The sequence below is a fragment of the Ahaetulla prasina genome, chromosome 1, assembly GCF_028640845.1.
Source record: "Ahaetulla prasina isolate Xishuangbanna chromosome 1, ASM2864084v1, whole genome shotgun sequence".
NCBI classification, from domain to species: domain Eukaryota; kingdom Metazoa; phylum Chordata; class Lepidosauria; order Squamata; family Colubridae; genus Ahaetulla; species Ahaetulla prasina.
This window is the reverse complement of record NC_080539.1, coordinates 2,391,367-2,407,914: the sequence shown is the minus strand read 5'-3', so window position 1 is coordinate 2,407,914 and position 16,548 is coordinate 2,391,367. Positions and strand designations below refer to the sequence as shown.

Here is a 16,548-nt window from a genome sequence, read left to right as displayed (position 1 = left end):
TCTTTTACATAATGCCTTTCCTTCTCCCTGCCTACCCCCCCCCAAAAAAATCCCACATATTGTGAACACAGAGTAGCCATTAACAACTCCCTAAAGCTCTTTTTTTCCTATATTCATGATATATTTGCAGCAGAGACAGCCGGGGGGGTCTTATCTTATCCTTGACTGTTGCCAAACTCCCTGCAGGAAAATTTCACAGGCTGTGAAAAACTAGGTTAAGCAAAATGGAAAAAGTGCGGTGGACTCCTGGCCACATTTGCAATATCTGCCGAGTGGAATGGCACAAATGATTTGCACAAGCGCATCTCCGTCCGAGGCACTTTGTCCTCGGCCGTCCCTGTAGCAAAACGGGGAGCAACTTCATCCAAGGCCAAAAGGCTGGGTTTTTTTTCTTTCTTTTATTTATTTCCTTGCTTGCTTATTTATATGTTTATGTCTTTATTTTGGAGCATCAGGTCTAATAATAATTCTCGCCAGGAGCTTATTAGCAAATATATTAAATATATGTATTAAATATTGCTAGAAGACTAATCTGGTTCTCGGTTAGGTGAGAAGAATCTTTATTTATTTTTTTCTGATTCGTATCCTACCTTTATTCTTTCTTTTTACAAATAATGCAAGGCGCAGCAAACAGATCCCACATATCTTCCTCCTCCTCTTTTCTCTCCAGCAACAACCCTGTGAGGTGGGCTAGGCTGGGAGATGGGGACTGACTCCAAGTCACCTAACTGGCTTTCATGGCTAAGGCAGGACTAGAACTCGCTGTCTCCTGATGATTGGCCCAATATTACCCAGCTGGCTTTCATGCCTAAAACAGGACTAGAACTCACTGTCTCCTGGTTATTCGCCCAAAGTCTCTCAGCTGGCTTTCATGTCTAAGGCGGGACTAGAACTCACTGTCTCCTGGTTATTCGCCCAAAGTCTCTCAGCTGGCTTTCATGTCTAAGGCGGGACTAGAACTCACTGTCTTCTGGTTATTCACCCAAAGTCTCTCAGCTGGCTTTCATGTCTAAGGCGGGACTAGAACTCACTGTCTTCTGGTGATTGGCCCAATGTCATCCAGTCGACTTTCGTGCCTAAGGTGGGACTAGAACTCACCATCTCCCAGCGATTGGCCCAAAGTCACCTAGCTGGCTTACTTTCCTAAGACGGGACTAGAACTCACTGTGTCCTGGTGATCTGCTTTTACCATGGCAAAAGCCATAAACTTGAGCCTGGCTCACTCAATAACTGCTTCGGTTAGCAATGGAAATTCTGCTCTGAATTGCGATTGTAAATTGAGGATTGTTAGTTTGGTCTGGAGATTAAGGAAGGCACCAGGCTGGAAAGCAGGAGACCGGGAGTTCTAGTCCTATCTAAACCATGAAAGCCAGTTAGGTGGCAGTGAGCCAGCCCCTCTCACTCGGCCCAACCCACCTCACAGGGCGGTTGTTGCGTGGGAAAAAGAGGAGGAAGGTGTGTTGGATATGTTCGTAAAGGGGTTTTCCAGCCTGAGCAGTGGGTTGGACTAGAAGACCTCCAAGGTCCCTTCCAACTCTGTTATTCTATTCTATTCTATTCTTAATTCTAATTCTAATTTAATTCTATTCTATTCTTTTTCCTAATTCTAATTTAATTCTGTTCTGTTCTATTCTATTCTTTATTCTAATTCTAATTTAATAGAATAGAATAGAATTTTTTATTGGCCAAGTGTGATTGGACACACAAGGAATTTGTCTTTGGTGCATCTGCTCTCAGTGTACATAAAAGAAAAGATACATTCGTCAAGAATCATAAGGTACAACACTTAATGATAGTCATAGGGTACAAATAAGCAACGAAATCATATTAGGAAACAGTCAACATAAATCATAAGGATACAAACAACAAAGTTAGTCATACAGTCATTAGTGGAAGGAGATGGGTGGTTGGAATGATGAGAAGATTGATAGTAGTGCAGACTTAATTCTCTTCTCTTCTCTTCTCTTCTATTCTTTATCCTAATTCTATTCTATTCTATTCTATTCTATTCTATTCTATTCTATTCTATATCCTAATTCTAATTTAATTCTAATTTAATTCTATTCTATTATTTTCTATTCTATCCTTGTTTAAATAATAAAGGTGGGATATAAACAAAGAATATAAAACTGCTCCAATTTCCCTGCAGGGTGCGGTATATTCTGAACGTCACTCGTGAGATCGATAATTTCTTCCCGGGAGTTTTCGAATACCACAATATCCGAGTTTACGACGAAGAAGCGACGGATTTGCTGGCTTACTGGAACGACACCTACAAATTCATCTCCAAAGCAAAGTGAGTCCCCTTTTTCTTTTGGGTCCACATTTCATTTGGCTTCTCGTGGTTGTCTCAACTCATTTGGCAGCACAGGATATTTCAAGAACAGGGTTGGAGCAACTCCCAGAATGCCTGAGCCCTTCTGGCTGGCTGAGGAATTCTGGGAGTTGAAGTCTAGAGGCCTCCAAGTTGCCTGTTAGAAGAGCCTGGTGAAGCTAAACCGCAGCAAACGGCTATCTATATGAAACCAGCATTCACTGTGATTAGAAGCAGGAGGAGGAGAAAATGAAGTTCTTCTTTGCTGGCTTAAAGGGGGTTAAGAGAATCCCTGTGACTTAGTGGCCCAAGGCTTGGAGTGCTGATCCCTCACTTTTGCCACTGAAGCCTCTAGGTGCAATAAGTTGGTAGATTTCGGTCCTGCTTTTCTGCCTAGAAGGGGCGTCCCTAGAATGTGGTCAAAATGGGAAAATAGGTGGACAGATAGATAGACAAATGAAAGAGAGAGGTTAGGTAGGTAGGTAAGTAGGTAGGTAGAGACAAAGATGATAGATAGATACTGTAGATGGATGGATGGATAGATAGATAATGGATGGACAGAATATAGATGGATGGATGGATGGATGGGTGGGTGGATGGATGGATGGATAGATGAGAGAGAGAGAGAGATAATGGATGGACAGAATACAGATGGATAGGTAGGTGGATGGATGGATGGATAGATAGATAGATAGATAGATAGATAGATAGATAGATAGATAGATAATGGATGGACAGAATATAGATGGATAGGTAGGTAGAGGGATGGATGGATGGATGGATGGATGGATGGATGGATGGATGGATGGATGGATGGATAGATGAATGGGTGGATGGATAGATAGATAGATAGATAGATAGATAGATAGATAGATAGATAGATAGATAATGGATGGACAGAATACAGATGGATAGGTAGGTGGATGGATGGATAGATAGATAGATAGATAGATAGATAGATAGATAGATAGATAGATAGATAGATAATGGATGGACAGAATATAGATGGATAGGTAGGTAGAGGAATGGATGGATGGATAGATAGATAGAGAGACAGACAGACAGACAGACAGACAGATAATGGATGGACAGAATATAGGTGGATGGATAGATAGGTGGATGGATGGATAGATAGACAGACAGACAGACATAGATAATGGATGGACAGAATACAGATGGATAGATGGATGATAGATAGATGGATAGATATAGATGGATGGACAGATAGATAGATGATAGATAGATGGATGATAGATAGATAGATAGATGATAGAAAGATGATAGATAGATAGATAGAGACAGATAGACAGATAGATAGATAGATGGCTGAATGGATGGATGGATAGATAGATAGATAGATAGATAGATAGATAGATAGATAGATAGATAGATAGATAGATAGATAGATAATGGATAGATAGGTGGATGGATGGATGGATGGATGGATAGATAGGTAGACAGACAGACAGACAGATAATGGATGGACAGAATATAGATTGATAGGTAGGTAGAGGGATGGATGGATGGATAGATAGATAGATAATGGATAGATAGGTGGGTGGATGGATAGATAGATAGATAGATAGATAATGGATGGACAGAATATAGATGGATGGATAGATAGGTGGATGGATGGATAGATAGACAGACATAGATAATGGATGGACAGAATACAGATGGATAGGTAGGTGGATGGATGGATGGATGGATGGATGGATGGATGGATGGATGGGTAGATAGATGAGATAGATGGATGGATGGATGGATGGTAGATAAAAGGACAGATGCAGGGCAGCAGTCAGAACCGTCCGTCCTTGTGAACATGATGCATTGCAAGGAAATGTGTGTGCACCACCTTCTGGGTCTGGGGACCCCCTCTTCTCTTTCCTCCCTCCTGCAACTATCTGCCTGCCGATCCCCTCCTAGGAAGAACGGCTCCAAGTGTCTAGTCCACTGCAAGATGGGGGTCAGCCGGTCGGCCTCCACCGTGATTGCCTACGCCATGAAGGAGTACGGCTGGAACCTCGACCGGGCCTACGACTACGTGAAGGAGCGCCGCAGCGTCACCAAGCCCAACCCCAGCTTCATGCGCCAGCTGGAAGAATACCAGGGCATCCTCCTGGCCAGGTGGGTCCAGGCTGCCGACCCCTGGGGGCCCCCTGTTCATTTAGTGACTGCTCTAAGTTTACAACTGCACTGAAAAAAAAGGGACCGTGTTTCACACTTACGACCGTTGCAGCATCCCCACGGTCCTGTGATGAAAATTCAGGCACTCGGCCACTGACTCGTACTTACGACAGTCGCAGCATTCCCGGGATCCCCTTTGGCGACCTTCTGACAAGCAAAGCTAATGGGGGAAGCTGGATTCACTTAACAACTGTCGTAAAATGGGTCAAAGCTTACTTATCGACTGTCTCGCTCAGCAAGGGAAATGTTGAGCTCCGTTGCCGTCCTAAGCTGAGGACTGCCTATAACCCCTAAGTCCTGGCAGCTGACTCGTATTTATGACGGTCACAGTGTCCTGCGAACCCCTTTTGTGACCTTCTGACAAGCAAAGCCAACAGGGGAAGCCAGATTTACTTAACGACCGTGTTTGCTAAGTGAAGTACTGCAGTGGTTCACTTAACGACGGTGACGGGAAAGGAGGCAAAACTCATTTAAGAACTGTCTTAAATGAATAAGCAAATAGAATTTTGGGGCTCCATTGCGGTCACAAGTAGAGGACGATCTGTGTAGGGCTGTCCTCGAGTATGGGGTTGGACTAGAAGACCTCCAAGGTCCCTTCCCTCCTGTTATTCTGTTGTTGTTCTTCCGCTATTTCTCATGCAAACCCCTCAGGCTTGTGTTTGCAACGGGAGCCAGCCGCAATCTTTGGCAACCTGTTTTGTCTTTTCAATGACAAGAATCCCCGTTTCCAGCCACGTGGCTGTCAGATGCCTGGAGGTTGAATTTCAGGGGGTTTCGAAAGTGTGTTTTGAAGCAACAACTGGCCAGAAACGAGACCGAAGGGAAGGAATTTGAAACGGGCAAGAGATGGACTTGCAGTTTGGCCAAGCTCAGTGCGGCCGCTGTGAAGGAGGGAGAGAGGGCACCTATGAAGGAGGGAGAGAAGGCACGTCCACCCCGCTGCTCAAACAGGAGACTCTACACCAGGGGTCAGCAACGTGCGGCTCGGGAGCCACATGTGGCTCTTTCACCCCTCTGCTGCGGCTCCCTCTCGCTCAAAATATGAGTCACAACCGCCAATGGGCGCCGGCACGTGATTTATTGAGCTTTTCAGCCCCCCGTAGGCCAACCATGGATAAATCCAAGAAAAGAAAAGTTTTGTTGTGTCTACACCCCCCGAGCCAGGCCCCCTGCCAGAAGGTGACTCGGAAAGTGAGGGGGAAGGGCCGTCAGGACTTAACTCTGGAGCACCGGCTTCCCTGGCTCAGCTCCAGGAGCCATAAGCAGGCCAGGTGGAGGAGATAACGAGGCCTCCGTCTCCTGACTCTTTCCCCCCCCAGGCCACGCCTCCAGATCCAGCTGATGGCAATCAGGCCTGGCTGGACCCTAGGTTTTTTTTTGGTTTGTTTTTTTTTATTATTTTTTTTTATTTGAATTTATATCCCGCCCTTCTCCGAAGACTCAGGGCGGCTTACACTGTGTTAAGCAATAGTCTCATCCATTTGTATATTATATACAAAGTCAACTTTTATTGTCCCCAACAATCTGGGTCCTCATTTTACCTACCTTATAAAGGATGGAAGGCTGAGTCAACCTTGGGCCTGGTGGGACTTGAACTTGCAGTAATTGCAAACAGCTGTGTTAATAACAGGTTTTGTAGGCAGGAGAGGCGGGAACAACAGAAGCAGTGGGGGGGCAAGCCTAGGAAGTGCTGTGTCACGGAGCCACACCCCACAGGATATAAAAGCAGCAAGGGCTGCTATGCCTCTTCGTAGCAGGCAAATCAACTGCTTAACTAAGAGCTGAGGTACTGTTTGTTCCTGGGTGACTCATCGTCATCGAGGGAGATAAAAGAGACACTTGGCAGACACTCCCTAGTTTGCTGCCAGAGCTGATAGTTGCCGGCTAATTAAGTCATCGCTCGGACTGAGGCGAGGGGGGGACAGAACAAGTTTCAGAAGAAAACAGAACGTTTAATTCAATTACATATGCTAGTTTTGTGGCCGTTCAAGAAATAGTCAGGCCCGGGAAGGGTTTTGTGGCTCCCTGTGTTTTCTTTTCTGTGGGAAACGGGTCCAAATGGCTCTTTGGGTGTTTAAGGTTGCAGACCCCTGGTCTACACCATTCCAGACAAAAGGAGGTTGTCCAACCTCTCTTAAAAAGCCTCCGGTGATGGAGCAGCCGCAACTTCTGGTGGCAAACTGTTCCACTGGTTAATTGTCCTCACTGTTAGGAAATTCTTCCTTAGTTCCAGGTTGCTTCTCTTCTGGATTAGTTTCCATCTGTTGCTTCTTGTCTTGCCTTCTGGTGCTTTGGAAAAGAGGTTGACCCCAATTCCAGGGATGGTTCTTCATATGTGTTAACCTCCAGTCCCCTGATCCTCTTGGTTGCTCTTCTCTGCACTCTTTCCAGAAGATCTTATTATAAAAGTTTTACAAAATTTTAACAAATATCTCCTCCTTCCCCTCCCACTTTTCCCAACCCCCCTCCCCCAGACTTCCCAGAGCAAAATACAGGGTATAACATCTCCCAAAGCATTTGCTCTCTCAACAGATAACTCTTTGCGGCGAATAACAAGGAAAACAGCCAAAAGGACACAAATGACCAGCTGTCCACAAGGAATATAAATCCTTCCCCACTATCTGGTGGCAAACTGTTCCACTGGTTAATTGTCCTCACTGTTAGGAAATTCTTCCTTAGTTCCAGGTTGCTTCTCTTCTGGATTAGTTTCCATCTGTTGCTTCTTGTCTTGCCTTCTGGTGCTTTGGAAAAGAGGTTGACCCCAATTCCAGGGATGGTTCTTCATATGTGTTAACCTCCAGTCCCCTGATCCTCTTGGTTGCTCTTCTCTGCACTCTTTCCAGAGTCTCGGCATCTTTTTTATATCGTGGCGACCAAAATTGGACGTGTTATTCCAAGTGTGGTCTTGCCGAGGCCTTATAAAGAAAGAGAGGCGCCCTGGGTGTGGAAGCCCAGAAATACTGGAACCGACGTCTCCCAAAGCATTTGCTCTCTCAACAGATAACTCTTTGCGGCGAATAACAAGGGAAAACAGCCAAAAGGACACAAATGACCAGCTGTCCACAAGGAATATAAATCCTTCCCCACTATCTGGTCAGAGCAGAAGAAGCTTCTTTTGCTGAGAAGAAGCGAAACGTCTTCGAAGAAAAACCAAAAAAAAAGTCCCGTTGCCTCTTGAAACAAAGCACAAAGGCAGTGGGTGGGATTCAGCCGGTTCCAACCGGTTCGGGCAAACCGGTAGTTACGGCCAGCGACGGGGCCTGTCCCGTCCCTCCCCTCCCCCCGCAGCGTTATCCCGTCTTATACAATCGCCGTGTTTTTGACGCAGCGCGCACGCGAGCGAAGCTATCCCGTCCTATGCAAATCGTCGCATTTTTTGACGCAGCGCAAGTCGCTCACATTTTCAATTCTGGCCGAACCGGTTGTTCAATGATGTGAAGTGCCCTTCTGGCCAAAGGGCCCTGCTGCCTCGAGTGACCCTTCCCCTGGTCATGGCTGGTGGCCGCAGGAGATTACATGCATGTTTTTCTCGCACTGTTCCTGGGAACAGATGGCCAAATAGGACCGGCAGCTGACCGGTGGCCAGAGCGTGTGACCGGGACAGAGTGCCCACTAAAGGGACAGACACCCTCTGGGTCTCCAATGCCCCAAGCAACCTGATCTCTGGAGGCTTTGGGTGTTGATCCTGAGCGGATCACGTCCGTCGTGTTTTTCTCCTTCACCTCTCCTTGCTCAAGGGTCCAAAAAGCTTGCGTAATATTTCTTCCCCTTCCATATCTCATTCAGAGGTGTATAGGAAGTCCTCGGCTTACGACTGCCATTGAGCCCCAGATGTATGTTGCTAAGCGAGACCGTTGTTAAGTGAGCTTTGCCCCCATTCGGCGGTCTTTCCTGCCACCGTTGCTAAGAAGTGACTCCCTATAGTTAATAACATAGTTGTTAAGTGGATCTCATGAACTTTGCTCATCGGAGGGTCGTAAAATGAGGTCACATAACCCCCGGGATATTGCTACCGTCATAAATACAGGTAGTCCTTGACTTATGACCACAACTGAGCCCAACATTCCTCTTGGTAAGTGAAATATTTGTTTTGCCCCATCTTACGACTTTCCTTGCCACCGTTATTACGCGAATCATTGCAGCTGTTAAGTGAGACCCACAGTTGTTAAATGAATCAGGCTTCCGCATTGACTTGGCTTGTTAGAAGGTCACAAAAGGGGATCACGTGACCCCGGGACACTCCGACCGTCGTAAGTCCAGACCGTAAGTCCCTTTCTTCAGCGCCGTTGAAACTGTGAATTGTCACTAAACGAATTGTTGTACGTCGAGGATTACCTGTCTATGCCAGTTGCCAAATGTCCGAATTTGGATCATGTGACCCTATTTTTTTTTTATTTATTTGCATTTATATCCCGCCCTTCTCTGAAGACTGAGGGCGGCTTACACTATGTCAAGCAATAGTCTTCATCCATTTGTATATTATATACAAAGTCAACTTTTATTGTCCCCAACAAATCTGGGTCCTCATTTTACCTACCTTATAAAGGATGGAAGGCTGAGTCAACCTTGGGCCTGGTGGGGCTTGAACCTGCAGTAATTGCAAGCAGCTGCTGTTAATAACAGACTGCATTAGCCTGTTGAGCCATCAGAGGCCCTTCTTTCCTCCCTCCTTTCTTCTTCCTTCCTTTCCTCCTTCCTTCCTTCCCTCCCTCCTTCCTCCCTCCTGTTTCTTCTTCCTTCCTTCCTCCCTCCTCTCTGTCTCCTTCCTTCCTTCCTTTCCTCCTTCCTTCTTTTCCTCCTTCCTTCCTTCCCTCCCTCCTTCCTCCCTCCTCTTTCTTCTTCCTTCCTTCCTCCCTCCTCTCTGTCTCCTTCCTTCCTTCCTTTCCTCCTTCCTTCCTTCCCTCCCTCCTTCCTCCCTCCTCTTTCTTCTTCCTTCTTTCTTTCCCTCCTTCCTTCCTTCCTTCCTTCCCTCCCTCCCTCCTTCTTCTTTTTTATTTATTTGCATTTATATCCCGCCCTTCTCCGAAGACTCAGAGCGGCTTACACTATGTCAAGCAAGAGTCTTCATCCATTTGTATATTATATACAAAGTCAACTTTTATTGCCCCCCCAACAATCTGGGTCCTCATTTTACCTACCTTATAAAGGATGGAAGGCTGAGTCGACCTTGGGCCTGGTGGGACTTGAACCTGCAGTAATTGCAAGCAGCTGCTATTAATAACAGACTGCATTAGTCTGTTGAGCCACCAGAGACCCCGGGGATGTTGCAAGCATCGTACGTGCGAACAACTATACAAAGGGTGGATTTGATTTAAATCAAGTTGATTTAAATCAGGGGTCTACAACCTTGGCAACTTTAAGACTTGTGGACTTCAATTCCCAGAATTCCTCAGCCAGCTTTGCTGGCTGAGGGATTCTGGGAGTTGAAGTCCACAAGTCTTAAAGTTGCCAAGGTTGGAGACCCTTGATTTAAATCTTAATTTTTAAAGAGCAGCTGTTGTTTCTGACCCTCTGCTGATTCACTGACAGTCCAACTAACTTTAATGGGATGGCTGGTGATGAGACGCAACAAGGTGAGTGGTGGGCAACAGGTGAGAGGATACCTGCTCACAGGCACTGCTGCCCGGATGGATCTGAAATGCCAGGTGCCCTTTCAATGTAAGGACTCCTTCGTGCCGGCAGTTTAGAATCTTTAATATGACGATTTGCAAACAGAACGAAGGTTTCCTCTTTAGAGTGCATGTTATCTCATCTTGCAGAGCTTGGCTCCATCGAAGGGGTTTGCCAAAAATGTAAATATCGCAGAATATACAGCCTCACGCTACATAACTAAGCTCAGATCCGTGTTGAATAAACTAAATTATTAATATATATCTTAAATAGAAAGCTATCTTTAGGTAGATTTTTTTTTTACTCCAAAAGCATTATATTAAAATAAATTTGATAAAAATTAAAAAAAATCTGATTTAAATTTTAAAAATCCGATGTTTAAAAAAAAATCATCAATTTTTATCCACCCTGGTATAAAGTCATTTTTTTGGGGGGGGGAATTCTGTCGTAACTTCAAACAGCCCCTAAAGAAATGACTGTAAGTTGAGCACTAAAGGTAAAAGTTTCCCTTGCACATGTGTACTAGTCGTTCCCGACTCTAGGGGGCGCTGCTCATCTCCGTTTCAAAGCCGAAGAGCCAGCGCTGTCCAAAGACGTCTCCGTGGTCATGTGGCCGGCATGACTCAACGCCAAAGGCGCACGGAACGCTGTTCCCTTCCCGCCAAAGGTGGTCCCTATTTTTCTGCTTGCCTTTTTTACCTGCTTTCGAACTGCTAGGTTGGCAGAAGCTGGGACAAGGAACGGGAGCTCACCCCCGTTACACGGCAGCACTAGGGATTCGAACCGCTGAGCTGCCGACCTTTCGATCGACACGCTCAGCGTCCTAGCCCCTGAGCCACCGCGTTCCTTAAGTTGAGCACTACCTGTGTGTAAAATAAATACATTTATTTATTTATTTATTTATTTATTCAAATTTATATACCGCCCTATCTCCCGAAGGACTCAGGGCATCTCAAAACTCCTTCTTCTTTTTTATTTATTTGCATTTATATCCCGCCCTTCTCCGAAGACTCAGGGCGGCTTACACTATGTCAAGCAAGAGTCTTCATCCATTTGTATATTATATACAAAGTCAACTTTTATTGCCCCCCCAACAATCTGGGTCCTCATTTTACCTACCTTATAAAGGATGGAAGGCTGAGTCGACCTTGGGCCTGGTGGGACTTGAACCTGCAGTAATTGCAAGCAGCTGCTATTAATAACAGACTGCATTAGTCTGTTGAGCCACCAGAGACCCCGGGGATGTTGCAAGCATCGTACGTGCGAACAACTGTACAAAGGGTGGATTTGATTTAAATCAAGTTGATTTAAATCAGGGGTCTCCAACCTTGGCAACTTTAAGACTTGTGGACTTCAATTCCCAGAATTCCTCAGCCCGCTTTGCTGGCTGGGGGGTTCTGGGAGTTGAAGTCCACAAGTCTTAAAGTTGCCAAGGTTGGAGACCCCTTGATTTAAATCTTAATTTTTAAAGAGCAGCTGTCGTTTCTGACCCTCTGCTGATTCACTGACAGTCCAACTAACTTTAATGGGATGGCTGGTGATGCGGAAGAGACGCAACAAAGGTGAGTGGCGGGCAACAGGGGAGTGGATACCCGCTCACAGGCACTGCTGCCCGGATGGATCTGAAATGCCAGGTGCCCTTTCAATGTTAGGACTCCTTCGTGCCGGCAGTTTAGAATCTTTAATATGACGATTTGCAAACAGAACGAAGGTTTCCTCTTTAGAGTGCATGGTTATCTCATCTTGCAGAGCTTGGCTCCATCGAAGGGGTTTGCCAAAAATGTAAATATCGCAGAATATACAGCCTCACGCTACATAACTAAGCTCCGATCCGTGTTGAATAAACTAAATTATTAATATATATCTTAAATAGAAAGCTATCTTTAGGTAGATTTTTTTTTTACTCCAAAAGCATTATATTAAAATAAATTTGATAAAAATTAAAAAAAATCTGATTTAAATTTTAAAAATCCGATGTTTAAAAAAAAATCATCAATTTTTATCCCCCCTGGTATAAAGTCATTTTTTGGGGGGGGAGTTCTGTCGTAACTTCAAACAGCCCCTAAAGAAATGACTGTAAGTTGAGCACTAAAGGTAGAGGTTCCCCTTGCACATGTGTACTAGTTGTTCCTGACTCTAGGGGGCGCTGCTCATCTCCGTTTCAAAGCCGAAGAGCCAGCGCTGTCCGAAGACGTCTCCGTGGTCATGTGGCCGGCATGACTCAACGCCAAAGGCGCACGGAACGCTGTTCCCTTCCCGCCAAAGGTGGTCCCTATTTTCCTGCTTGCCTTTTTTACCTGCTTTCGAACTGCTAGGTTGGCAGAAGCTGGCACAAGGAACGGGAGCTCACCCCCGTTACACGGCAGCACTAGGGATTCGAACCGCTGAGCTGCCGACCTTTCGATCGACACGCTCAGCGTCCTAGCCCCTGAGCCACCGCGTTCCTTAAGTTGAGCACTACCTGTGTGTAAAATAAATACATTTATTTATTTATTTATTTATTTATTCAAATTTATATACCGCCCTATCTCCCGAAGGACTCAGGGCATCTCAAAAAACTCCCTTCTTTTTCTCTCCCTCCCTCTCTCTCTCTCTTTCTTTCCTTCTCACTTCACAGCAAGCAACGTCACAACAAACTCTGGCGGTCACACTCCGACAGCGATCTCTCGGACCACCACGAGCCCATCGGCAAGTCAGGCATGGAGGTCAGCAAAAAGGAAATAACCACCTCGGCCGACCGCATCTCCGACAACAAGTCTTCCAGCAGCCTGGTACCCGTGCCCATGGGGATCGCCGCCAGCCCCCACGGAGCCTTGCTGTGCCATTTGGGCTCCGGGCCTTTGGCGAACCATCCGGGCAAAGAGAGAGTGATCCAGTTGCAAATCGCGCCCCGAGACTTCGACGCCGAGCAGATGGAAGATCAGCTGAATTTGAACAACCTCAACGGGTGCCCGTCCGGCTGCTGTCCGGCGGAGTCCGAATCGCCCCTCGACAACTGCAACCCATCCGAGACCTTACTTCAGCAAGGGGGTACCTTGAAACCGGCCGGCGGGTTCCCGGATTTGGCGGTGTCTGATTTGGAAAACGACGCCCTCAAGTCCGGCGACGGGAACGTCCACCTGGTGCCCATGGAAGAGTTGGAGTCCTGCTTGCGAGAGACGCCCAGCCCGCCCGCCAACCTTTCTCAGCCGGAGGAAGAGGAGGAGGAGGAGGAAGAAGAGGAGGAGGAGGAGGAGGAGGAGGAAGAAGAAGCAGCCACGGCCGGAGACTTCGGCACGGATCGGATCGACTTCTTCAGCGCTTTGGAGAAGTTTGTGGAGCTCTCGCAGGAGAAGAGGCCGCAGGCATCATCCAAGGTGGAAGATCTGGGCAACGGGAGGAATGGGACCCCCCGGGTCTCAGGCTTGGAGCTGCTGCCTTGCGATCCCACCGAGCAGGGCCAGCGAAGTGCCTCTGCGGGCAGCTCCCCACAGGTCTCGGAGGCCTTGTCTCTGGAGGAGGAGCAGCTGAAGGTATCTAAGGCGAAGGGGAGGGCGTTGGGGTGCCTCTCCCCCCCACATAACTCCTAGGGCCTTCTAAAGCAGAGGTCTCCAAGTTTGGCCACTTTAAGACTTGTGGACTTCAACTCCCAGAATTCCCCAGCTGAGTTGAAGTGCATAAGTCTTAAAGTGGCCACGTTTGGAGATCCCTATTTTAAAGTGATAATTGCGGGGACAATAGAAATAGAAACTCGGGGGTCCAGGAAGGCAACCTTCTCTGTCTTTGCCTCCACCCGGTGGAATCTCCTCCCCCTGGAGTTTTTTATTGTACACCAATCACCCAGAGCCCCATCAGAGGAAAATGGGCGGTTGAAAAATTTGATAAATAGATAGGTGGGTAGGTGGGTGGATAGATGACAGAGAGAGAGAGAGAGAGAGAAGAGAGAGAGAGATAGATAGATAGATAGATAGATAGATAGATGACAGAGAGAGAGAGAGAGAGAGAGAGAGAGAGAGAAGAGATAGATAGATAGATAGATAGATAGATAGATAGATAGATAGATAGATAGATAATGGATGGACAAAATATTGAGTGGCGCAGACTGCTAAAACAGTCTGTTATTAACAACAGCTGCCTGCAATTATTGCAGGTTCAAGTCCCACCAGGCCCAAGGTTGACTCAGCCTTCCATCCTTTATAAGGTAGGTAAAATGAGGACCCAGATTGTTGGGGGGGCAATAAGTTGACTTTGTATATAATATACAAATAGGATGAAGACTATTGCTTAACATAGTGTAAGCCGCCCTGAGTCTTCGGAGAAGGGCGGGGTATAAATGTAAAAAAAAAAAAAAAGATTGATAGATAGGTAGATGGGTGGATGGATGGATGGAAAAATAGATAGATAGATAGATAGATAGATAGATAAATAGATAGATAGATAGATAGATAGATAGATAGATAGATAGATAGATAGATAGATAGATAGATAGATAGATAGATAGATATAGACAGACAGGAAGGAAGGAAGGAAGGAAGGAAGGGAGGGAGGGAGGGATAAATCTTTCTCTTTTTCTCCCTCCCTTCCTTCCTTCCTTCCTTCCTTCTAGTCCTAGCACAGCTTCTCCTCTTCCTCCTGGTGATGATACCTTCACAAGTTGCAGCTTACTCCCAGAATAATAGCTACGTGGATCCCTTTCCTGACACACACACCCCACAGAATTTGTTGTGTGTGTGTGTGTGTGGTGGAGCACAACCCCTCTTCTCCCGGGAGGGTCACGCAGGCAGGCGCCCCAGTTCCCTTGGCTGCTGGCGCCATCTGCTGGCCAAGGAGTAGTCGCGGATGCAGACGGCAGACTTGCTCCATTCAGGGGGAGGCAACCCCTCCCCAGAATCCCCTCTCTCCCTCTTTGCTAGATGAGGGAGTCCTTGACTTACGACCAGTCACTTAGCGACTGTTCAGATTTCTGATAAAATTACTTCCACGGAGGGGGGAGGATTACAGGTAGTCTTTGACTTATGACCACAATTGAGCCCCAAAGTTCTGTTGGTGAGACGTTTATTAAGTGAGTTTTGTCCCCATTTTAAAACTTTTCTCGCCACATTTTTTTAAGCGTACCGCTTCCGTTGTTAAATTAATAACACGGTCATTAAGTGAACCTGGCTTCCCTATGGATTTTGCTTGTCGATCACACGATCCCAGGACACTGCTACCGTCATAAACGCGAGTCAGTTGTCGAGCATCCAAATACGAATCCTGCGACCATTGGGGATGGCCTCAAAGTCACTTTTTTCAGTGCCATTGTAACTTTGAACGGTCACTAAGCAAACTGCTGTAAGTCGAGGCCGACCTGTACTTACGACCCAGATTTGAAGTTCTGACGGCGTCTCTTCCCCACCCCACCCCACAATCGTCAAATAACTTCACTTCAAGTGCTCAACATTTGCAGGGCCCCACCGTGATGTACAAAATTTTACTGTGGTTTGCAATTTACTTCCAGTTTTTATTACATTAATTTATTTGATTTTTTTATGAGTTCTACTGTTTTTAAATGTGGTTTTTTTTAATATTCTCTAAGCCGCCTTGAGTCACCATGGCCGAATAGGCAGCAATATAAATCTAATAAATTAAATAAACGAATAAAATGACTGAAGATTCGCTTAACTACCGTTGGCAATAAAGGCCAATCTGATCATAACTTTGGAGACCGGTCATCTGTAGAAAGTCCATTGTAGGTTTGAAAAGTCAACATTTTGAATTTATGGTTACTCCTCAAGTTACGACCACAGTTGTTCAGTTACCCGTCTTTCTCTGAAAATAAGACCGAGTCTTGGGCTCATTTTTGAGGCGGTCTTACATTTTTTTTTTTGAGGTGCAGCAGGACCAGACTCGGTGAGCTGGACGTCCCGTCGCCTCCGTTCCAAACCTTCAGCATTTAGGATGGAGGCTTTTTGGTGAACGGGAGGAAAATGGGGAGGGGGATTTTCCTGCCTGCCATCCTTCCCTCCATCGGTGCTGAGCTTGAGGGATGGATGACAGGCAGGAAAATTCCCCGCCCCCATTTTCCTCCCGTTCACCAAAAAGCCTCCCATGAGCCCCCCCAAAAGAGGAAAAAAGAAAAGAATAGAATAGAATAGAATAGAATAGAATAGAATAGAATAGAATAGAATAGAATAGAATAGAATAGAATAGAATAGAATAGAATTTTTATTGGCCAAGTGTGATTGGACACACAAGGAATTTGTCTTGGTGCATATGCTCTCAGTGTACATAAAAGAAAAGATACCTTCATCAAGGTACAACATTTACAACACAATTGATGGTCAATATATCAATATAAATCATAAGGATTGCCAGCAACAAGTTATAGTCATACAGTCATAAGTGGAAAGAGATTGGTGATGGGAACGATGAGAAGATTAATAGTAGTGCAGATTCAGTAAATAGTCTGACAGTGTTGA

The 16,548-nt window shown here is 45.9% G+C and overlaps 1 protein-coding gene across 4 annotated transcripts in view; it reads left to right on the top strand.

The window, feature by feature from the left end:
• SSH2 (slingshot protein phosphatase 2) overlaps positions 1-16,548 on the top strand; it is a 182,665-nt gene that overhangs the window by 157,715 nt on the left and 8,402 nt on the right. For all 4 annotated transcript variants that reach the window (XM_058163969.1, XM_058163968.1, XM_058163971.1 and 1 more), the window contains 3 exons: positions 2,150-2,296; positions 4,241-4,441; positions 12,729-13,623. In XM_058163969.1, the coding sequence (XP_058019952.1) occupies positions 2,150-2,296; positions 4,241-4,441; positions 12,729-13,623 (1,243 nt within the window). The remainder of the gene's footprint in view (positions 1-2,149; positions 2,297-4,240; positions 4,442-12,728; positions 13,624-16,548) is intronic.